Genomic DNA, 23,769 nt, shown 5'->3' with positions numbered 1-23,769 from the left:
AGTTGAATAATCTGTAGGGAAGCATACATCTGCAAAAACAAACACTGATATTTAAGAACTACAAAGCATGCATAGTTATGCATGGACCAAAAGCTATTTTAAAAATCTTTCTCGATTTAACAAAAGGTTTTACTACACCGAACAAACGAATGATGATACATATGCATACAATGCTGAAATATGTTTTCGAAAATGTGATTTTGCGTAAATATTTGGGAGAAAAACATAGAATGAAAAAATTTTCTTCCAAACATTTACACAAAATCACATTTTAGAAAGCTTATTTCAGCAGGCAGTCGCGGAAGAACATAAGATGGAGAATCACTAATTTATGTACCAATAATTCACACAAGTTGACATCATAAACCTGATAAAAATAAACAGCAGTGTTTGAATTGCGCGTTCATTTCCCCGGCAGCAGTTTATCGTATATTTTTTCTTCATTAGTGAGTGAGTAACCAAATTTTTACCTCACAAGAACTTGCGAAAAGATTCTGACAATGCAGTATAGAAGCTCCACCTCAATGGCATCCCTTATTATTGAATACCCGCAGTTTTGTGACTATAATAACATATAAGAAAGAATTTAAATAATTCTATCAGTATTTATTCACATACTTTCCTGTATGGCTAGGTACAATTTATGACTGGTTATGTTATTGACATATCATAACTGTAACTTTATATATACAAGTTAGCGCAAGAAAGTTCTAATTGAAATATTCAAATCAACAGTCAGACTATAGAAATCATAAATGGGGAAACACGTGGCTCTGCATAAACAACCATGCGGTAGCATGCGGCTAACCGACACTTGTGATTTCTTACCTGTTTCGCCATTGCGCTATATGATCGGTGTAAAGTCAGACCGGACTAAGTAGCAAAATCTCAAAAGATGTGATAATGATAGGATTGAATCAAGAATTTCTTCTTCAGCTACATTTCATTTGCGCCAGATTTGAAAAATATTATCCTTAGCATGAATTATGGAATAAATCCATTGTTCGCGCCTCTGTTCAGCGCTAATAACTGCCAAGTAAAATTATTCACACGATTCCATCACAATCGAGCAGAATCTCCAACCGGTAAGAACATTCCAGAATAAACTGTCAGATATTTGACTCGCATACAACAGTAGCAACAGCAGCAGGCGCGGTAATGCATCATCGTCAGTGAGCGAATGTTCCACGCGTTTCTAGAACGCGTGGCGTGTAATATAAATGCGTGCGTTCTGCGCATAGCAGCAACTAGTATTATTTGAACAAGTGAAGTGTGAAGTACAAGTGAAGAGTGAAAATAAAAGAGTAAAGTGTATAGTGCAAAAATTAATTTTTCCTTCCAATAAATCACATCCAGTTGCAAGTGGTTTTCCAAAATACAGTCCACATAAGTTGTTTGCAGATTGTTTTAGGTGGTCCATCCGAGGAGTTGTATTTGTCTGGGGACATTTATAAACATTGCCAGCCACCAACAGCAAACTGCAAATTTCCCACATCAAGGGCCACTCCTAGGCCCAAACATCCGTTGCTAATAATACCGTAAAGAATGCAAAGATTTAATCTTTGTACACGTTTTTCTCTGTATCAATGTAATATCGCTTAGTCCGGTCTGGCACAAAACCGACATCATGCATGCGCGTGCGCTTTGTATTCATTTTCACTGAAGTTAGAATGGACATACGGCATTTGGTAGAAATGCGGCTTCAAATATGGGTATTTCATCAACTTTACTAAAATATGAATAACTCGCAAACGAAGCATCGTAGCTATGTAATGTAAGCGAACGAAAAATTCTACACAAAGCAAGCTACAATCCTATGCAATAATATGGGGTACTTTTGAATAAAATATCGGAGATATTTTGGTTCGAACTAGAAAATGCTAGCCGTGAGTAATCATCAAAATTTTAAAATTTTGGTTATACCAAAAAATAGTTTAATTCCTTGCGCAACTTAACACGAGAGGGATTGTTGATATATTTCACGTAAAAGTTTTATTTTTTGTTTGTTTTTAGCATAAGTGCTAATATGTGTTTTATTTACGGCGGCATCTTTTATTTGCGAGATCGTGCATGTAGGTACTCGTTTTGTAAGCGATTGTTTCACACCTGCCATTAACAGATCCTGGCCATCACAGCGCTTTACGTTTGCTTGGATTTCCAGTCTAAAAAACAAAAAACACTTTGTAGTAAATATGAAATTGGGACTAATTAAAACTTACTTTTTCGAGTTATGTTCAGCATATCACGCTGATGACAGACGGGGGAAAGGGACGCTTTTTTCGGACATAGCCCTTGGTTTTTTTTCTCTACGAGAATTCTTGTGTGATTCTGAAGCGATATGGAAAGCAGAACCAACATAGGTGGATGTTTTCGTCGAATGCGAGGTGAAGGTTCATTGCATGGCTCAGCGGCAACACATCGTACCTATCCCAAATGTTCAGCTATCTAGAAGCATGTTACATAGGTATCGGTATTGTTGGTGCTTTCTCTCGAAAGCTTTGGACAGTATTGGAACTTGAACATTTCCATTAATATCAGCGTTGTGGAATATGATTATCATTTTTGCCATCTACGGTAATCGTAAGCACTTTTATAACTCAATAAATCTACCATTATCTTGTGCAGAATGTGATGTTACCCTTCTGATTCGCCTCGTTTTACCCGAAATGTTTGACTTAACTTAAGGGATTACACCACTGTTGAGCACGAGCAATAGGCTTATTTTCACAAAATGTCAAGATGTTGTTGAAGTGGATTTATAATAGTAGTATGAAGTGACCAGACGTCCCAAATTACGCGGGACGGTCCCGGATTTCTCGAACTTATCCTGCATAGCCCGGAATGAGTCCCACATTTTTTAATATGCCCATTTTTACACCATATTATACAACTGTGTTATAAGAAACACTCATTAAAAATTTTGAGTCACGGTACCCAATCTACAAACAACGTGGAGAACAGGGTTGCTATGATTAATAATAAAATTCACTTGTTTTGAAGTCATGCTGCTCCTTTAGTTAATAACTTTTCTCGACGAATTTTCATAAACTTACTATGTTCCACGACTATGTTCAGTAGAAGAATACCTTTAGAAATAAATAGAGTTCTGATTAATTGTTTGATGAGGTAATTTTTTGAGAATTTATTTTCAATGTTAACCGATTTTCCATACCAACTTCCATATAAATTTTGAAATTTTTGGAGGGTCCGTAAACGCAACCGATCGGTACCAAAATTTGCACAACTACTAAGGACCATAAAAGGAATCAGTAGAGCCTGGTGGAGCTAAAAGTCAAAAATTGAACCAGTCTAATGCTCACGGTACCTGTGTCGACCATGAGTCAGGCTCATAAAACATGGAAAAAAATGTTAAAGAATGGTTTCGAAAAATGTTTTCAGTACGCTGTGCTAGAGAAACGTTGTAGCCACTCTAAAAATATTAATATTTGGATATTTTTGTCGGCTTCTATTTTTAGAAACCTGAAGCACTTTTTTGGGAGTACAGTCATGATTCGCTGGTTGTGCCACACCTCTGTCCAACTAACGAATTTGATTCGTTAGTTGGACCGACTGACTGATGTCAAAAACTCTCCAAATGTGACGTTAGTAGTGTAATTGTATCTATGCACAACTCTAATAATTGTGAGATTGATTGTCAAAGTAAGTTTGGCATAAGATTTTGACATTCAGATGCTTTTTAGTTGGACAATGGTCCAACTAGCGGAGGTCCAACTAAAAAGCGGTTCAGTCCAACCAGCGAATCACGACTGTAGTCCATTTGGAGTTGTAAAGTTGAGGTGACATTTCGCATCTCGAAACGAAAGGTTTTTTTGTACACAAGTTTGCATGAAAAAGCCGTTTTGATTTGGTTGCATAATGAGGCCCCTAGATTCTCGAAACGGCTCCCTATCAGAATCACTCACTACAATTGCAGACGAGACAGGAAATGTTACCCACTAAAACACTGTTTAAGGGGGGTAAGGGTTTCAGCGTGAAAAAAAACGCTTTTTTGCGATTTTTTTTAGAACTTTGCGTAAAGCAAATTGGATCAAAACTTTTGTACCTTATCTGTATCTTTTCAATAACATGCTGTCATTTTTTATGCAATAACATCGACAAACGACTCAGTGACTAAGTTTTTTGTAGAACGTCTCTGGAAAAAACATGATTTGCATACACATTCTATGTTAAAAACACCTAACCCCTACCCCTCATTTTAAATAAAAAATTTCACGAAAAATTCCTTTTTATGAGTAAATACCCCCAACCCACTTAAGGCAAATTGCAGTGGGACGTGATTTTTTTGTGATATTGAGTGTACGGTTCAGATATGAGGACGTGAAGATTTCATGATCGCGTGGGGAGTGAGCATTGGAGTGACAGGAAAAAATGAACCCTATCGGCCCACCGCTGATTCGTTTCCTAGTCCCACCAGGAGTACATGTACCAAATTTGAAGCAAATCGTACAAGTCTAGCTAACGGACCAACGTGCCTGAAGTTTGTATAGGATTTTTCGACAATTTACATGAAGAAAAACCACTAACTCATATTTTTACAGCTAGGTGACACTGTATGCATCATATTATCACTGTAAGTGAAAATAAGAAAGATAATTTAATTGTTCACAGCCTTGTCGAAGACTGCTAGTGAATCCGGCTTTGTTGAAAGAAGTTATTAAACTTTTAACGAAGTGATGTCTGAGTCAGTTTTGCATGGGGCCTAGCAGCACATTGTTGTGTAAAGCATGGGAGTATTGTGATTGAACTAAAATGAAATGCTTGTATTTATATTTACGTACGAAGAGTGTAAACTTTTTATACATACGTACTAAATAATTTTGATGATTCAAACAAAATACGAGTAAATTTAAACACATTAAAATTACAAAGCCATTGATCGACTGTCTGGTCCCCCATTTTATATAGGTTGATGCAAAATCTGAAAATTATAAACTTATCGACTAGTTCTCTCCTAATATCGTAACATTCGCCATAAATATTAATTTTGAATGGTATCAGAAAAGTAGCCAACTGTGTGACAATATTGCTTGTTCACGCACTTCGCTACTCTTCTCACTTTTGGATCTTTCCGAAATACTTTGCTCCTATTTTCACCTGCTGGATCAGGACTTTCTTCCTGCTGTGTACACTGCACTTCCGCTTTGAAACCGCGAGCGACTTGACCGATATACGGGACTTAGGTTTTCGCGAAATGAAAACTTGAAAACTATTTTTCTGCGACCGACACCAATGATTGCGTTTTACTATCTGTTTATTGTATGCTTTTTTTACATTCCTCGTCTATGTGTGTTATGCTATAGCTGTATGACAGCTGTAATGTGGTTGCAGAATCCATTTCTGTTTTATGCTCGCACAGTGGGTTTAGAGTGCGAATTTTACGGTAAGTATTTTACATTGTGTTTCTTATTCTAGGATTAGTTCATTTGTTGTTAGGGCTAGGTCATATTTACAGGTATGTATGTACATTAGAGTGACAGGAAAAAATGACCCCTATCGGCCCACCCCTGGTCGATTTCTAGTCCCACCAGGAGTACTTGTTCCAAATTTGAAGCAAATCGGACAAGTCTAGCTACCGGACCAACGTGCCTGAAGCCACTAGCTCACATTTTCGCCGCTAGGTGGCACTGTTCACATCGTATTATCACTGTAAGTGAAAATAAGAAAGATAATTTAATTGTCTACAACTTTGTCGAAGACTGCTAGTGAATCCGGCTTTGTTAAAAGAAGTTATTAAAATTTTAGCGAAGTGATGTCTGAGTCAGTTTTCCATAGGGCCTATCAGTGCATGGTTGTGCATCAGTACTCGATTCGCACGAACTAATCATTTTTGTGAAATAACCGTTAGATTTAGCTCAATAGTATGTTCAGAAGAATTGTAGTAAATAATAGGAGTCATGTTTTGGTTAGAAAATTTAAGTTCCACATTGTACTGCATAGAGGGCGCCAACACTAACTTTTCAACGGAGAGAGATAGAAATTAAGTGTCTTCCACAAAGTTGTAGAACAGGCATTTTTCAATAATTCTCCCGAACATCTCGATATTCTATCTCATTTCTATGAAAAGTTAGTGTTGGCGCCCTCTATGCGGTCACAGTTGGAACTAAAGTTTTCCAACCAAAACATAACTCGCATTATGTGGTATAATTCTTCTGAACATACTATTGAGCTAAACCTAACTGTTATTTCATAAAAATGTATAGTTCGTGGGAATCAAGTACTGATACACAACCTTGCACTGCTAGGCCCTATGGAAAACTGACTCAGACATCACTTCGTTAAAAATTTAATAACTTCTTTTAACAAAGCTGGATTGACTAGTAGTCTTCAACAAAGTTGTACACAATTAAATTATCTTTCTTATTTTCACTTACAGTGATAATACGATGCATACAGTGCCACCCAGCGGCAAAAATGCGAGTTAGTGGGTTTGCTCCATGTAAATTGTCGAAAAATCTCATACCAACTTCAGGCACGTTGTTCCGGTAGCTAGAATTGTCCAATTTGCTTCAAACTCGGTGCAAGAGCTCCTGGTGGGACTAGGAATCGAATCAGGGGTGGGCCGATTGAGTTTTCAAAAATTCATTATTTTCTGGGTAATGTACATTGCATAAAATTTCATTTTCAATTCAGGTTCAATGTTGTGGATTAAAGGTGAGTATTGAACATTCCGGCCGCCAATGAATTTTTAAGGAATTCAACGGGCATTAGCGACGGAAGTTCGAGCTTCTTGCGATGACTGACGTTCAACGGGATATGGAGATCTGGATTCGTCTTGCCGGTACAGGCCTCCTTACAGCTTCCAGGATGATTTTTCGAGGTGCGTCGGGTCCGACTGCAGGATACTGTCCGGGAATGGTGTGCTGTAAAGGAGGAACATCTGTACGCGAACTGTTGGTTTGACAAATTAAAATGGGGTACTTAACTCGAGTTAAGTCCCAGCCGGGGGTTCTAGGAACCCACACGGCGAGGCTTGGTTCTTTACAGGTGAACCACGAACCGCTCGATACCCCCGAGCTTGGACCAGGATCTCGTCTGGCGACTCATTTCCCCGAGTAGGGGCCAGGATCTCGTCCGGCGGCTCGGTTCCCTGAGCAAGGGCCTTCATTTGGCGTTGTTGACGTAGGGCTGCTAGTTGGTGCGGGACTCTATGCTACGATGGGTGGCGCTACTTCAACTGGAAGTAAGCAGAGCTTCGGGATGGCGCGTTGAACGATGCCGAAGGTCGACTTCACGGTGGCGACACGAACAAGGCCGTCAGGGCCGGGATGAACGCTGAGCACGCGTCCCAGGGGCCATTTCAACGGCGGTGCTCTCTCATCTTTGAGAGCGACGATGGAACCAACGGCTAGATTGTCCATGGCTTCTGTCCAGCGGTAGCGATTTTGCAGGGTGGCGAGATACTCCTTGTGTCAACGACTCCAGAAATGCTGAGTTAGCTGTTGTACTCGTTCCCATCGAGACAACCTGGATTCAGGAACTTCACGGTAATCTGGATCAGTTGCCGCATTCAACGGACGACCAATCAGGAAATGTCCTGGAGTCAGAGCAATTTCATCGGATGGATTGTCCTGCAACGGCGTGATTGGGCGAGAGTTTAGCATTGACTCGACCTGAATCAATGCGGTTTGCAGCTCGGATTCGGTTAGGTGGGCATTTCCGAGGATTTTGCGAAGCAGGGTCTTCACGGATTTCACGCAGGCTTCCCAAATTCCACCGAATGTGGGAGAGCGAGGTGGGATGAAGTGGAACTGTATTCCGTTGTCTGCGCATTCGTTTGGTACGGTATCTTGGTGAACTTGAGTCCGGAAAAGCTTCCGCAGTTCTTCCAGTTCTCGCTGTACTCCAACAAAGTTCGTGGCGTTATCGCAGTAGATATGCGCAGGCTTTCCTCTACCGCCGACGAATCTTCGCAGGCTCGCAATGAATGTGCCAGTGGTCAGATCCGACACAAGGTCCAAGTGCACGGCTTTAGTAGCCATACATACGTATACGGTGATGTAGGCTTTGAAGAATGGCATCTCATATTTCGGAGTGACGTTCTCACGTACATTAGCCCAGCCAAGTCAACGCCAACATTCTGAAACGGGTACGCCTGGTTGACCCGAAAAGATGGCAGATCCCTTATCAATCTTTGGCGCAACGAGGATAGCAGTAAACTGGGACCGGCATTGAGCGTCTTATGGTGTTCTCTCGTGGCGATCATGTCGGTGAGACGATGTTTGGGGAGGACGATCGGGTGTCTTCCGTCGACAGGTATTGCAGCATTATGAAGCCGGTCGCCGACACGAATAATGTCGTCTACGAGTGTCGGGTGCAGATACCGTAGCCTGGATTTACGGTTTACTTTTCCGACGGTTTCAAGTTGGCGTATCTCGTTGGCAAAGTGCTGCTGTGGTATTGGACGGACAAGATTGAGCAGAGTGCGATCAATGTCAAGAGCCGTCAAGGAGCGACAAGAATTGGTTGGTGATTCTTCCGGTGAAGGCAGTTAGCGGCGAAACGCCTAAGAAATGTGCCGATCCGAAGTAGCTGACGAAGATTGGAATAGCGATCGACGATATTTGACGGTTCTACGCTCACGACCGGAAGGGCAATAGTCTGTCGGACCTCCGGTTGGTCTGAGTTTGAAGTCGCTACGACGACGTACTTCGCTGGCCAAGGAGCGAATATTGGTTTTAGCCACTGCGGTCCATTCCACCACAGTGCACTAGCGAGGAGTTCATCGAGGTCCATTCCTCGAGAAACGAGATCGGCGGGATTGTCTTCGGATGGGACGTGATTCCAAACGGCGTGAGACGTCAGCTCTTGGATTTCAGCCACTCGGTTGGCTACGAACGTCTTCCATGTCGATGGAGTTGCGGATATCCAGTTCAAGACGATGGAAGAATCGGTCCACAGATATGTGGTGGCGGCAATGTCGATGCTGTCCTGAACTTGTTTCAGAAGTCTGGACAGGAGTTGAGCTGCGCATAGCTCGAGGCGTGGAATGGTTTGAGTCCCCATCGGAGCGACCTTGGACTTAGAAATCACCAGGCGAACTGTACAAGGGCCCTCGGCAGGTATTGACCGGAGATAGATGCATGCGCCATATGCAGACTCTGAAGCGTCGCTGAACCCGTGAATCTCCAAGCGGACGTAATCCGGACGTAACACATGGCGAGAAACTCGAAGGTGGGCAAGTGCTGAAAGCTTCTGGTGAAATTCCTACCATTCGAGAGCAAATCCGTTAGCCACGGGTGTGTCCCAGTCGAGATGGAGTTTCGAAAGACTCTGCAGCATGATTTTCGCCTTTGCAATGATCGGTCCAATCAAACCTAAGGGGTCGAAAAGACTGCTGATCTGAGAGATGATCGTTCGTTTGTTCAGAACCGTGCATTCCTTCCAATTCGGCGTCTTGAACGAAAGAAATTCGGTCGACGGTTCCCAGCGGAGGCCAAGTGCAGTCACGTGGTCCAAATCGGGTAGTGTCTTCGTCTCTCGGAGCTCCAACGGAATGGTATCAAGAATAGCTTGACAATTCGAAGACCATTGTCGGAGAGGAAGTCCTGCGCAAGCGAGCATTGCAATGAGCTGGTAGCAGGTAACGGCGAGAGATTCAGCATCGTCAGAACCGGACAGCAAATTGTCGACGTAGAAATCGTGGCGGACAGCGGGTTCTGCCAGCGGAAAATATTGCCCTTCATCATCGGCGAGCTTCTGCAGCACCCTAGTTGCCAAAAATGGAGCACTGCTTGTGCCATAGGTGACGGTGCGGAGCTGGTAGCTCTTCAGTGGAGCCTCGGGATCGTCGCGCCAGAGAATTCGCTGCAGCGGTTGGTCGGTGGGATGGACCAAAATCTGCCGGTACATTTTTTCAATGTACGCAGATATCACGAACTGGTGGATTCGAAAACGGAGGACAACCGTCACGAGAGTGTCCTGGATTGTGGGACCAGGAAGCAGGACATCGTTCAGCGAGATACCGGACTTCGAGCGGCATGATGCGTCGAATACGGTACGAAGCTTTGTAGTGGTGCTGTCGAGTTTCATCACAGCGTGGTGTGGAAGGTAGTATTGCGGTTGCGCGTCGATTTCATCGGGGTCAATCTCCCGCATATGTCCCAATCTCACGTACTCGTGGATGAACTGCTGATATATCGCCTTCTTATCGGGACTCGCACCGAGTGATCGTTCTAGAGAGAAGAAGCGGCGGGTGGCGTTGTATTTGTTGTCCTTTAACTGCCAAAGCAGCTCGTCACGCTTGGGAAGCTTGACGACGTAGCGGCCGTCGGAGTTGCGGGTGCTGTTCTTCACGAAATGTTCCTCACAGTATCGTTCCGACAGAGACCATCCCTTTGCATCGTGGACTTCTTCGAGCTGCCAGAATCGGTTGACCAATTTATCGATTGTGCAGGGATTACTGAACTGGCACTTGCGTGGATCGCTGTGATCGTGGTTTTCCAATAAACACTCTCCGGAGACGACCCAACCGAACTCTGTATTCTGCAGAAACGGTAACTCTTCCCTGAGCGATATCCTGCCGTATCGAAGAATTTGGAAGCAATGGGCGGCACCCAGAATCATGTCGATGTCGCCAGTAACAGCGAACGTTGGATCTGCAAGCTCCACGTGCTTTGGAATCGGCCAGTGGCGGGCTTCTACCGTCGACTGGGGCAGCTTGACGGTAATGGAAGGCAGAACGAGCATGGAGCATTGTACGGAGAAGGGAGTGACTCGAGAGAAGATGGTTATCGTGGCCTGGTATTCAACCAGCGTTGTAGTGTTTCCGATTCCACTTATCGGGATAGCATGCGGCAATCGGATGCGAGAAAGCTGCAGTCGTTCGCAAAGAGCCCCGAAACAAAGTTGCGTTGGGAAGCACAGTCCAGCAAGCAACGAGCAGTGACGATGCGACCTCTACTGTTACGGATGTTCACTAGCGCAGTTGGAAGGAAAACGGTTCCAGGAATCACTTCACCAGTGTGTGATACGAGGACAGTCTGAGAACTCATGGAAGGCACATGAATGTGGGATAAGTTTGCGATTGAGGTAGAGGTAGACGGTTGCTGGATGGGAGCTTGCGAAACAGACTGGGGTGACAGTGAGTTTGGAGCATGCAGCGCAGATGCTGCGGTGAGAGTCGGCTGGAGGGCAACACAGCAAGTTGATCCGGTGGCTTGACCAGAAGCGGGATTGTCGTCAGAGGGCTCAGTATGAAGAAGCGTGTGGTGCTTCTTGGTACATGTACGGCATTTTGACCCAGAACAGTTCCGGGCATAATGGGAACTCGATTTCAAACAGTTCATGCAAAGGTTTTTCTGTCTTACCAGATCGATCCGTTGGCGAATGTTGAGTTTCCGAAATTCCGGACAGCTGTACAGGTAGTGACTCTCACCGCACTTGTCGCACGGTTTCGGCTTGCTGGCGCTGGAAGAGGGTGTACTGGATACTGCAGTTTGCTGTGTAGCTGCGACTGGAAATGCTGCTAGCTTGGATGTCGGATTTGGCGTGCTGCGAGGAGGAGCGGTGTTCGAAGTGGCTGAAGAAACTGCTTGCAAAACTCGAGCGTAGTTCTGGAGGAAGTTTACCATCGTCACGTATGATGGCATTGAAGTGGACGCACCAGTGCTTGTGTCCTCTGATGTGCCGGCGGTTCCTCCTAGAACCGAAGCGATGTTGTCAGCATCGAGTTTGCTACAGTGGTTCTCCCATTCCCGGAGCGTACAAGGATCGAGGCGTATAGATAGCTGGTAAACCAGGATAGAGCTCTATCGGTCTGCTGGTTCACCCAAGCTCTTCAGAACGGAGATCTGCTGCTCGAAGCGATCGATCAGCGCAAGCAGATCTTCAGCTGATTCCTTGCGCAGTGTCGAAAAGCGTCCGAATGTGACACTTGATTAACTGCCGGTTGTTCTCAAAACGCAGCCGCAACGTTCGCCAAGCGTTCTTGTAGCCCTGATCGCTTATCTTGATAAGGTCGTGTTTTCTTCGCCAGTTTGGCCAAGCAGAAGGACCGGAGAGCATAATAGCGACCGTCGAACAACTGCCGTTCCTTTTTCAGGTCGATTGGCTCCTTATCGGTGGAAAACATCTCCAATTTCACCACCGTCCGGTGAAACTCGTCGTAAAATTTCTCCAACTTTTCCGCCCACGCTTCTACTTGGCCCGCAAACTTACTGTCCTTGTCGAACTCCTTCGCATAGTACTCCAACAAAGCCACCGAATCCACAATATTCTGCTTCGTCTGCTCTAGCTCACTGAATTTTCTCTCGTCGGCCATTTTCTTCTTCGGTAGCGCCGTCTTCCCGTTCACTCACGCAATTTTCCACCTCCAAGAATCCAAAATGCACCCGAGCAGTCAATTTGCCAAATAAAAATTTATTCGCGAAACTTTAAACTTTTTGAAAACCTGTCTTCAGAAATCCTTACATTCCAGCACGGCGCGCACCTTTCATGCAGTAGGTAAACAACGAACACTATTTATACTATCGTCAGCTGGCTGTTTCTCGCACGCACTGCACGTTATGACGATAAAAATAGTCTGCGATGATTGATTCTTGGAGGGAACACTATGCGGTTTTGTTCGCACTACCGCGTAAAATGGCTTGTTTGCCGCTTGGGGACGCTACCGAAAATCACTTTTCGCGCACTTTTTCTGGCTTTACCCGTCTACAGCGGGGCCATTCTTCGCGATTTTTCGCCTATTCTGGGCAATTTACACTCACTGTTGCCTATTCTGGGCAGTTTTATCTTCACTTTTTGCCTCTTCTGGGCAGCTTTCGTTCACTTTTTGCCTATTCTGGGCAGTTTTCTGTTCACCCGCGGGCACTTTTTCTTCAAGATCCGGCTCGAAGGACCAAATTTATGTTCACGCACTTCGCTACTCTTCTCACTTTTGGATCTTTCCGAAACACTTTGCTCCTATTTTCACCTGCTGGATCAGGACTTTCTTCCTGCTGTGTACACTGCACTTCCACTTTGAAACCGCGAGCGACTTGACCGATTTACGGGACTTAGGATTTCGCGAAATGTAAACTCGAAAACTATTTTTCTGCGACCGACACCAATGATTGCGTTTTACTATCTGTTTATTGTATGCTTTGTTTACATTCCTCGTCTATGTGTGTTATGCTATAGCTGTTTGACAGCTGTAATGTGGTTGCAGAATTCATTTCTGCTTTATCCTCGCACAGTGGGTTTAGAGTTCGAATTTTACGGTAAGTATTTTACATTGTGTTTCTTATTCTAGGATTAGTTCATTTGTTCTTAGGGCTAGGTTATATTTACAGGTATGTATGTACATTGCATAAAATTTCATTTTCATTTCAGGTTCAATGTTGTGGATTAAGGTTCAACTGAGAACGCCTCAATAAGCGGCCATCTTGGAAAACGAAAAAAGCAGTTTTTTCTCACACCGTTGAAAAAATCTTCATGAAAATTAATCAATGTATTCGGAGCATTGGTAGAGTATTGCTGATTGATTTTCATGAAGATTTTCCCAACAGTGTGAGAAAAAACTGCTTTTTTCGTTTTCCAAGATGGCTGCTTTTCCAAGCTTTCTCAGTTGAACCTTAAAGGTGAGTATTGAACATTGCTATTACTCATCAACTGCATTTTCGAATATACCCTCTCTAGTGCAAGGAAAAACATGTAGACAGGCTCAGAAATGTAAATCAATGCGTTTTCGAAAAGCATGATTGAGTATTTTGCAAAAGAATTCATCAAGCATTCATTAAAACTACACTCGCTGTTCACACAATATTCCTGGTTGCTTAAACTAACAGGTAAAATATCTTGGTAAACCATGCAGCCAAGTTTACCGTTTTTTCTCCGCATGTCTTTATATTTAAAGCATCGTCTTTGAGAATGATCACAAGAACCGTGCTCACTAGTTTTACCTCATTTTTTCTCTAATACAAGTGTGAAATTATACTTACCCCACATTTCAGAAAAAAGCTGAGCAAAAGTAAATATTTTTTTAAAATAATCCAGGGAATCGATTGAAAATAGGTTGAATGATCGCACAAAACATATGTAGCCGTTTTATCCTAAATTCCTCTAATAACTCAAGTGTAAAGTTAAATCTGGATGTACTCCTCAGCAGCTAGTGAAAAGTAGTAATTGCCATGTAAAAAGGCATATTCAACCTGTTTCCGAAATGTCAGTTTTTACCGAAACATGAGATAGGAGAAGAAGTGGGGTAAAACGGGTTCACACGTTTCGTACGGTCATTCTAACTATCTGTAATCAATTTCTCGAGTTTTTATAAATATGAAATATTACTTGTGATATGCCGTAGGGGAGACAGGGGCTAGTTGGCGGATGGGGTAAGCTGGGGGAATCCTTTTTTCTCCGCTTTTATTAGATACATGGCGCAGCCTCTCGTTGTGTATCTCGTTGTGAAACCCATTATCCTATGTCTTTTTATTGCAAATCATTTTGTTTTGTAGAAGTTGTGGGGGATAATGTTTTTTTCAAGCATAGTAAATTTTCCTAATTTTAAACACGTGTTATTTAAAGTGATCTATATCCCGAATGAATATATTTTAGCTAATGCGTGAAAATAGCTTTCTTTATCGGTATAGATATTACATCTATCCACGAACGAAAGGTAATTTTTAAATAGTTTTTTGCCTTTCTCATATAAAGAAAGGCTATGCAATCACTGTAAAAATTAACTTTTTAACCGAGGCCCGGAGGGCCGAGTGTCATACACCATTCGATTCAGTTCGTCGAGATCGGCAAATGTCTGTGTGTGTATGTGTGTGTGTGTATGTGTGTGTCATTTAAACTCACACAATTTTCTCAGAGATGGCTGAACCGATTTTCGCAAACTTAGTTTCATCTGAATGGTATAACGCTCCCATAAGCTGCTATTGAATTTTTAGTTGATCCGACTTCCGGTTCCGGAGTTACGGGTTGAAGAGTGCGGTCACACAGCAAATTCCCATATAAACTGGTTCCACCATGATGTTAAAGTGATGTAAAACATTAAAATTGATGTAACATTACTCTAGTTTGCGGGTCTGGATCACTAATGATCAATTAAAGCAGCTTTGACCACATTGGCCACCTATGACGGTTCATGGCGCCCCCGGGGAACTCGCCAAGTTCCTAAGCTAATATCACACCCATTCCCCAACGAATTCTCTACCGATTTTTACAAACTTATTTTCAAATGAAAGATACAGTAATACTGTTGACTGCTGCTGAATTTCATTCGGTTCTGGCTCTTGCTTCCGGAGTTACAGGGGTGTTAGTAAGGATACACTGGAATTTCCCATATAAATCGGTACAATCGTAATACCTCAGAGGCTAAAAACTATTGAAATGGTCACCAAATTACTACTAATCGCAGATCTAGATCACTGATTGCCAATCAAACATTCTTTGAATATATTGTCCACTACCGACGATTCCGGAATTCCGGGCATATTCCACAATTAATGTCACATCGGTTCTTCGGTGATGCCTGAACCGATTTTCTCAAACCAAGTTTCAAATAGAAGGCAAAATATGCAGTTGAGTATTGCGTCGCCGCCCCTCCCCATCCCACCCCGCTTTTCCTTTACACCTCCCTTCATCATCACTCCCCTCCCCTTGGACCACCCTCATGCCCGCATTTCCTTCATCCACCCCGTATACCGAAATAAGATGAAGGATTTCTGACTCATCCTCCACTCCCACTCTACTAACCCACCATTCCCTCCACTTTCAAATCCATTTCACCAACATTTCAAAATATAATCACATGAAGATAACATTGAACTCATGCTGATTAAGCTGATTAAATATTATTCTTTTGCCTTTCTCATATAGAAAGGTTATGCAATTGCTCCAAAAACCGACTTTCTAACCGAGGCCCGAAGGGCCGAGTCTTATATAACATTCGACTCAGTTTGCCGAGATCGCAAAATATCTCTGTGTATGTATGTGTGTATGTATGTGTGTATGTATGTATGTATGCATGTATGTGTGTGTATGTGAGGATTTGTTAACAAAATGTCCACATCGGTTTCTCGGAGATGGCTGAACCGATTTTTACAAACAAAGATTCAAATGAAAGGTATCATATTCCCATAGGTTACTATTGAATTTCATTTTCAACCGACATCTTGTTCCGGATTACGAGTTGAGGAGTATGGTTACAAAACAAAATTTGCTGATGTGTCCACATCGGTTTCTCGGAATTTTCTGAACCGATTTTGACAAACTTGATTTTAAATGAAAGGTCCATCAGCTGCTGTTGAATTTTGTGTTGATCCGAGTTCTGGTTCCTGAATTACAGGGTGATACGTACGATCACGCAGCAAATCCCGATTCTAACGAATTCTGCGATGAGTGTAAAAAGGTGAATTTTTTCCAAAATGTAAACACAACTGTTGAATTTGTAGATCACCAACAGTCATTCAAAGTCTCTTTGGCCACACTGGCCACCATCGACGGATCTGGAAGCATCCAAATTCAGAATAACGGTTATATTGGTTTCTCGAAAATGGCTAGACCGATTTGATCAACTTAGTCTCAAATGAAAGGTGTTGCGTCCCCGGAAACTGATATTAAATTCCATCTCCATCCGACTTCCAGCTCCGGAGTTACGGGTTGTGGAGTGCGATCACATAGAAAACTCCGATTCAAACCGATACCGCGATGAATGCAAAAAGGTGCTGTTATATATATATATATATATATATATATATATATATATATATATATATATATATATATATATATATATATATATATATATATATATATATATATATATATATATATATATATATATATATATATATATATATATATATATATATATATATATATATATATATATATATATATATATATATATATATATATATATATATATATATATATATATATATAATAATGTAATAAGAATGAAAGACATTTCCATAATGTTATATTGTACGAACCAGCTATTATATCATAGTTTGGAGGAATGAGAAAGGCACAATTGCACCTCTAGGTGGATTAAAACAGGTTTTTTAAATATACGGTTGGAGTAAGTTGGCAGTGATGCACACCGGGCAAGTTGACGGTACTATTTACAGTGCAAAGATAGTCATACAATATTTATATTCCAAAGTAAGAAAATCTTTTTATTGTGTACCTCGTCAATGCAGGAAATATTTACTTCGGCAAATTCCCTGCAGAATTTCGAAAATTTCCTTTTGAATATACGCGTCTAAGTCAAAATTATTGATTATTTTTTGGCGCATCCATACATACCGCCAACTTACCCTGGGGCCGGGGTAAGTTGGCGGGTTTTCCGCGTCACATACATTTTTCTCTAAAAATGGAGACAATGCATCAAACATTTTATTAAATTTCACAGATGTTGCCATTCTATCTATCATGTTCTATTTTGCCAAGGGTAAAAAATGAAAACTGAAAAACACCGCTAACTAGCCCTGGTCTCCCCTACTCAGTTCTTTTTCGAAATGTGGAGTAAGGATTAACTTCACACTTGAGTTATGTGGCAAAACGGGCTCACATGTTTCGTACGATCATTTTAATTATCTTCAACCGATTCCCCGATTATTTATATATACATTCAATAAGTCGCATTCAGCCTATCTCTGAAATGTAGAGCCAGATTTAACTTCACACTTGGGTTATGAGACGAATTGTGGTAAAACGGATACACATATTTCGTGCAGTCATTCTAACTAAATTCAATTTCGGTTTACTGGAGTTTTTAACCCAAGAAATACTGCTTTCAACCAGCCGCACATAGCTTGTTTTTAATTGTAGAGCCAGGATTAATTTTAACTAATTTTTTGATTTATAAGAAGAATTGTGGTTAATCGGGTACACGTGTTTCGTCCGGTCTTTTAATCTATCTTAATCGATTACTTGGCCTTTTTGCATAAGAAACACTACTTTTGTTCAGCTACCTTATGCCTATCAGGCTATTGAGTAATTTGAGTTTTTAATACTATTTTGTTATTATTCTAACACAGAGACCATTCTCGGACTGAAATAAAGGAACACTTGAGATCAGCAGCTACTTGCTTTACAAGGAAATTTAGGAGAAGAAAGATTTCGCCTTTTTCTATAAATTCTCGATTCTCCAGTAGATGCCCTTCTTGTGGTCATTACAGTCGCCCTGGTCAGACGACAATAGAGCATGAGGATGATGGCGCAGCTTTCTTTAGTACTTCTGCACAGTGCTGCATTCGGTAACCGTAAACAGAAAACCTTCCTACACGGTCTCAAGCACTCATATTCGACTCTATTTCCGTGTAAGTTCTCACACTGAGATAGCGACATATACTGTCAGTCATACTACGTGAGTGCCTTTGCGGAAAAATGTTCTGTCTTTTTGCTCTTTTGCTCACTTCGTTTCGTTTCAGCTTGACTGAAACCTCTCGATGACAGTCAGTTTCGAAAGTTATTGTCATTAAGTCTGGCAAGGAAAGTTTTAAATTCTGCACGATACAAGCCTTGAATTCAATATTACAGTTCAAATACATTTACCTGTTTAAAAGTGGATTGTTCGAGAAAAATTGTATTTCAATTTCCTTCGCCGTTTGGATAAGAGCTGTAATAGAATTACTTGCATTCATAAATTCATTCGATGTATGACTATGGAACATGCTAAAGCAATGTAATATTTAATAATAGGTGTATTCTATAGGATTCCCTAATAATATGAAACAGACTTTTGTTTATTCGCAATCGCAGTAGGCAGAGTTGAAATGCAAGGAAAACAAAACAAATAGATTTTTTCGTCATGTTGATGTGTTTGGTTAGTTAAAAATGTGCTCTATCTCTTGATAAATATGTTTATAGGTAACCAGGTCAAAAGCATATAGGTATCTTTCAAGTTTAAATATCAGTATATTACTGTTTTCGTTCGAATTTAAGGCAAATGCAGAAGGGTCAATAAATACTGGCTAGTGATTGAATCATATGGTGATAATTAAATGAATAAAAACTACGCTTGTTGAATTTACGAGGTAGACAAAACAGCGCGAGGTAAACAAAACGGAAAGAGGAGAATTTGCATTGTGTGCTGATTTGACTCTGCTGTCTGCGCTGCGTGCCGTCATTTTTTTCTTACTCTCCCTCGTCACTGTTGCTGCCACTCACTATGCTCACTTTTGGTTGCTTTTTCTCAGCTGAAAAAGACGATCATTTTGATTTGTGACCGAATTTTTACGTACATTTTGATGAAAAAGTGATAGTCATGATTTCGTGCAACTCTACTTCTGCAAAAGATTGCTTGGAACGATGCTTGAGGGAACGTTTAAATTTATCACCCGCGTAGTACGCGGGACATGTCGAAAGATCATGTACATTCTCCTTACAGTAAGGGGAATTTTTCCACAGCGGGCCTTATTGTTACTATGGATAGCTGTGTCACCCAAGTTTTTGCAATTGAGGCGGTAGAAAAAGGCGGACTGACACACGAACCTTGTGTTGGAGGCTGTAGCTCGGCAAAGCGGACTTGCGAAAGTCATCCGATAGGAGTTTGATTAAGGTTGGTTTTGAACTATTAGTGTGATTAATAGTGAATGCAAACGCTTACAATCATGTATTTTCATCGGCTGGAGTAAGTGGTCTCTAGAACAGCCAACACTGTATTTCGGCACAGAGTTAAAAATAATCGAAGCTCTTTTTTGACGGCTGAAAATGAACCTGTTGTGACTCGCGGTGAATAGAAAAAATATTCATTCAACTACCCATCTTATTTATTCAGTTGAATATCGTACAATATATTCATTACACTAATTATCTAGGAAAATGTTCTCAAATGCCGATAAAGCATATGAAACAACAATCATCATCGCTTACATTGGGCCAGGGCCTACTTTGATGCGTTTGATGCGTTGCTGCACGGTCGCCTCGTGTAATAATCAGAGCCGAATGAAAATCTGCATGGATGAATGTGCGGTTTGTTCGTTTGACGTTTTCAGCTGCGTCACTGAATATTGAAAATGAATGCGGCTGAATATGATCAATTTTCATTCAATGAATTTGAATATTTTTAACTCTGCTTCGGCATATTCTCGCTTGTCAAACTCTCATCGTTGACGACGCCTTCAATCTCTTCCATTACAGCTGGTATGTACTCAGCGTAATCCCGCGTAAAATGCTCGCAGTAAGCAATATCGTTTGCCTGCTTCGAGTTAGATAACACGATCCTAACCCTGTCTGGGCGGACCATTGATATTTTTGTCACAACTGCAAATCATACTGCCAGATTTTTAGGAATCTCTGAAATATTGCGTGTATGTGAATGCGTTTATACGTACCTTTTTGAGTGATGAATGTTAAAAGGCAAGCAACTCCGCCCAGCACCATTGATACACATAGTATCCATCTACGTCCATAGTAATGTAAACTAGGCCACAGAATTATATAGGTCGGCAGCTCAACAAGCCCAGCTAAAAAGAAATTAAAGATTTCATCGCCACCGAGTGCTGGCGCATAATAGCTTAAGCCGACGTAGACACTTGTGTTCGTGAACCAGATGAACGTTATAATGATCGTTTTGCGCGCCAACTGTTTACCAACAAATAAGTCCTTGATACCATAGTTATAAGTATTATACTCTTGTTCTTCTGCAGAAGAACTAAATTTCAATTTCAGAACGGTATCATAGTTTGCGGGTATCGTTTTCCCATTGAACCTGGAAATAAGAAACATTACTACTAGTTTTTTTGTTTTCAATACCACCGAATAACCCAGGTATCACTAAGCATTAGTATTTGCAGTAAAGTAACATTTATCTTGCACATATTGTGGTTCTTGCCATAAAATATTTCTAGTGCAAAACTGTTGTAACTACATATAAGCAGTTTCATCAATACATACATCACAATACATTCGTATATTTCGCTTTTTGCTCCTTAAATTAAGGCATATTTTCCATGCTTATTGGCAACCCAAAAAATGTTTCAAAATCGACCAATATGGGGTCATCGATGAACGCCTGTTCGATAATTTGTTGGACGTCTACCAATGTTCATTCAACGAACGTTTATCACTGGACGACTTGAAACATCTTTTTCTCATGCGATTGTGATCATAAAAAGATACATGCTTTTTATACATTTTCTGTAAGATTAGAACCTCTTCGATTTGTATGATTTTTTTACCATGTTTACGGTTGGGAAGATGATGTTTTTGCCTTTCTCAATAGAAAGGTATTGCAATTGCACTGAAAACCGACTTTTTAACGGAGGTCCGGAGGGCTGCGTGACATATACCATTCGATTCAGTTCGTCGAGTTCAGCAAATGTCTGTGCGTGTGTATGTGTGTGCGTCTGTGTGTGTATGTGACCAAAAATGTCACTCATTTTTCTCAGAGATGGCGGAAACGATTTTGACAAACTTAGTCTCAAATGAAAAATGCAAAGTTCCCATAGGCTGCTATTGAATTTCTAATGGGTCCGACTTCCGGTTCCTGAATTACAGGGTGATGAGTACGATCACGCAGAAAATGTCGATTTTAATAAATTCTGCAATGAATCCATAAAGGTGAAAATTTTTCCAAAATATGACCACAACTGCTTCCATTTGTAGCATTAGGTCACTAACATCCATTCAAAGTCTCTTTGGCCACATTGGCCAGCATCATCGGTTCTGGAAGCCCCGGCAGAAGTATCCAAATTCAGAATAACAATCACATCGGTTTCACGGAGATGGCTAGACTGATTCAACCAAGCTTAGTCTCAAACGAAAGGTGTTGCGCCCTCGTCAATAGGTATTTAATTTCATCCCAATCCCTCCGGTTCCGGAGTTACAGGTTGTGGCGTGCGAGCACATAGCAAATTCCGATTCAAACCGATACTCCGATGAAAGCAAAAAAGGTAAAAAATTATCTAAAATGTCTCTCAAACAACCTTAATTTGCAGTTCTAGGTCACCGACGGCCAACCAAACTTTTGTTGACTATATTGACCACAACAGACGGTTACGGAAGTGCCCGGGAAAAGCGGCCATCTTTCAAAATTAACGATCTCACATCAGTTTCCCGGAAATGGTTGGGCCGATTTTCACAAACTTAGTCCCAAATGATAGCTATAATATCCCCACAGATGTATGGATCGCCTATATGGGTCCGGAAATATAGGTTAAACCGTCCGATCACAAATGAAATTCCCATATAAGCTGGAACTCGAAATTTTTTTTCAAGGGGGGACCCCATGAAATTTCAGAAATCGAATTCGTATTTTTGATGCCAAACATCTTTAAAAAGCATGAAACGTCGAGATTTCATGTTACCCCGAAATTTTTTTTTATAAAAATCGACTTTGCCTATTTCGCACCTTTTTGCCTTTTTCATATAAAGAAAGGCTATGCAATCACTGTAAAAATCGACTTTTCAACCGAGGCCCGGAGGGCCGAGTGTCATACACTATTCGATTCAGTTCGTCGAGATCGGCAAATGTCTGTGTGTATGTATGTGTGTGTGTATGTGTGTATGTCACTTAAACTCACACAATTTTCTCAGAGATGGCTGAACCGATTTTCGCAAACTTAGTTTCATATGAAATGTATAACGCGCCCATAAGCTGCTATTGAATTTTAGTTATCCGACTTCCGGTTCCGGAGTTACGGGTTGAAGAGTGCGGTCACACAGCAAATTCCCATATAAACTGGTTCCACCATGATGTTAAAATGATGTAAAACATATTAAAATTCATGTAACATTACTCTTGTTTGCGGATCTGGATCACTAATGATCAATTAAAGTAGCTTTGACCACATTGGCCACCTATGACGGTTCATGACGACCCCGGGGAACCCGCCAAGTTCCTAAGCTAATATCACACCCATTCCCTAACGAATTCTCTACCGATTTTTACAAACTTGATTTCAAATGAAAGATACAGTAATACTGTTGACTGCTGCTGAATTTCATTCGGTTCTGACTCTTGCTTCCGGACTTACAGGGTTGTTAGTAAGGATACACTGGAATTTCCCATATAAATCGATACAATCGTAATACCTCAGAGGCTAAAAACTATTGAAATGGTCACCAAATTACTTCTAATCGCAGATCTAGATCACTGATTGCCAATCAAACATTCTTTGAATATACTGTCCACTATCGACGATTCCGGAAGTCCGGAATTCCGGGCATATTCTACAATTAAAGTCACATCGGTTCTTCGGTGATGACTGAACCGATTTTCTCAAACCAAGTCTCAAATGGAAGGCAAAATATGCAGTTGAGTATTGCGTCGCCGCCCGTCATCCCCCCCCCCCTCCGCCTCTCCCTTACACCTCACTCCTTCATCACTCCCCTCCCCTTGGATCACCCTCACGCCCGTATTTCATTCATCCACCCCGTATACCGAAATAAGATGAAGGATTTCTGACGCATCCTCCACTCCCACTCTACTAACCTCCCATTCCATCCACTTTCAAACCCATTCCACCAACATTTCAAAATATAATCACATGAAGATAACATTGAACTCATGCTGATTAAGCTAATTAAATATTATTCTTTTGCCTTTCTCATATAGAAAGGTTATGCAATTGCTCCAAAAACCGACATTCTAACTCATATAATATTCGACTCAGTTCGCCGAGATCGCAAAATATCTGTGTGTATGTATGTGTGTATGTTTGTATGTATGTATGTATGTATGTATGTATGTATGTATGTGTGTATGTGCGGATTTGTTAACAAAATGTCCAGATCGGTTTCTCGGAGAGGGCTGAACCGATTTTTACAAACAAAGATTCAAATGAAAGGTATAATATTCCCATAGGTTGCTATTGA

General features: G+C 41.3%; 3 protein-coding genes across 3 annotated transcripts in view; all 3 read right to left on the bottom strand.

The window, feature by feature from the left end:
- Positions 1-20,406, bottom strand: part of LOC131689528 (uncharacterized) — a 164,477-nt gene extending 144,071 nt beyond the window's left edge. Inside the window, exon 1 of the mRNA XM_058974723.1 lies at positions 20,286-20,406. The gene's annotated coding sequence lies outside the window, so the exon portion shown is untranslated. The remainder of the gene's footprint in view (positions 1-20,285) is intronic.
- On the bottom strand, positions 7,431-8,039 carry LOC131687811 (uncharacterized). Its single transcript, XM_058971902.1, has one exon. It carries the CDS (start codon positions 8,037-8,039, stop codon positions 7,431-7,433), a length of 609 nt encoding a protein of 202 aa, XP_058827885.1.
- Positions 9,226-10,707, bottom strand: LOC131687810 (uncharacterized). The gene has a single exon (XM_058971901.1). It carries the CDS (start codon positions 10,705-10,707, stop codon positions 9,226-9,228), a length of 1,482 nt encoding a protein of 493 aa, XP_058827884.1.
- Positions 20,407-23,769: the final 3,363 nt, after the last annotated feature.

The sequence above is a fragment of the Topomyia yanbarensis genome, chromosome 3 (genome assembly GCF_030247195.1).
Source record: "Topomyia yanbarensis strain Yona2022 chromosome 3, ASM3024719v1, whole genome shotgun sequence".
In the NCBI taxonomy this organism is placed as follows: domain Eukaryota; kingdom Metazoa; phylum Arthropoda; class Insecta; order Diptera; family Culicidae; genus Topomyia; species Topomyia yanbarensis.
Note: the sequence above shows the minus strand (reverse complement) of the source record. Positions and strands in the feature narration are given on the sequence as shown.

What these genes read in the sequence shown, in the direction of transcription:
- LOC131687811 (XM_058971902.1), bottom strand. Translation starts at nt 8,039, where the DNA reads ATGCCATTCTTCAAAGCCTACATCACCGTATACGTATGTATGGCTACT.
- LOC131687810 (XM_058971901.1), bottom strand. Translation starts at nt 10,707, where the DNA reads ATGCTCGTTCTGCCTTCCATTACCGTCAAGCTGCCCCAGTCGACGGTA.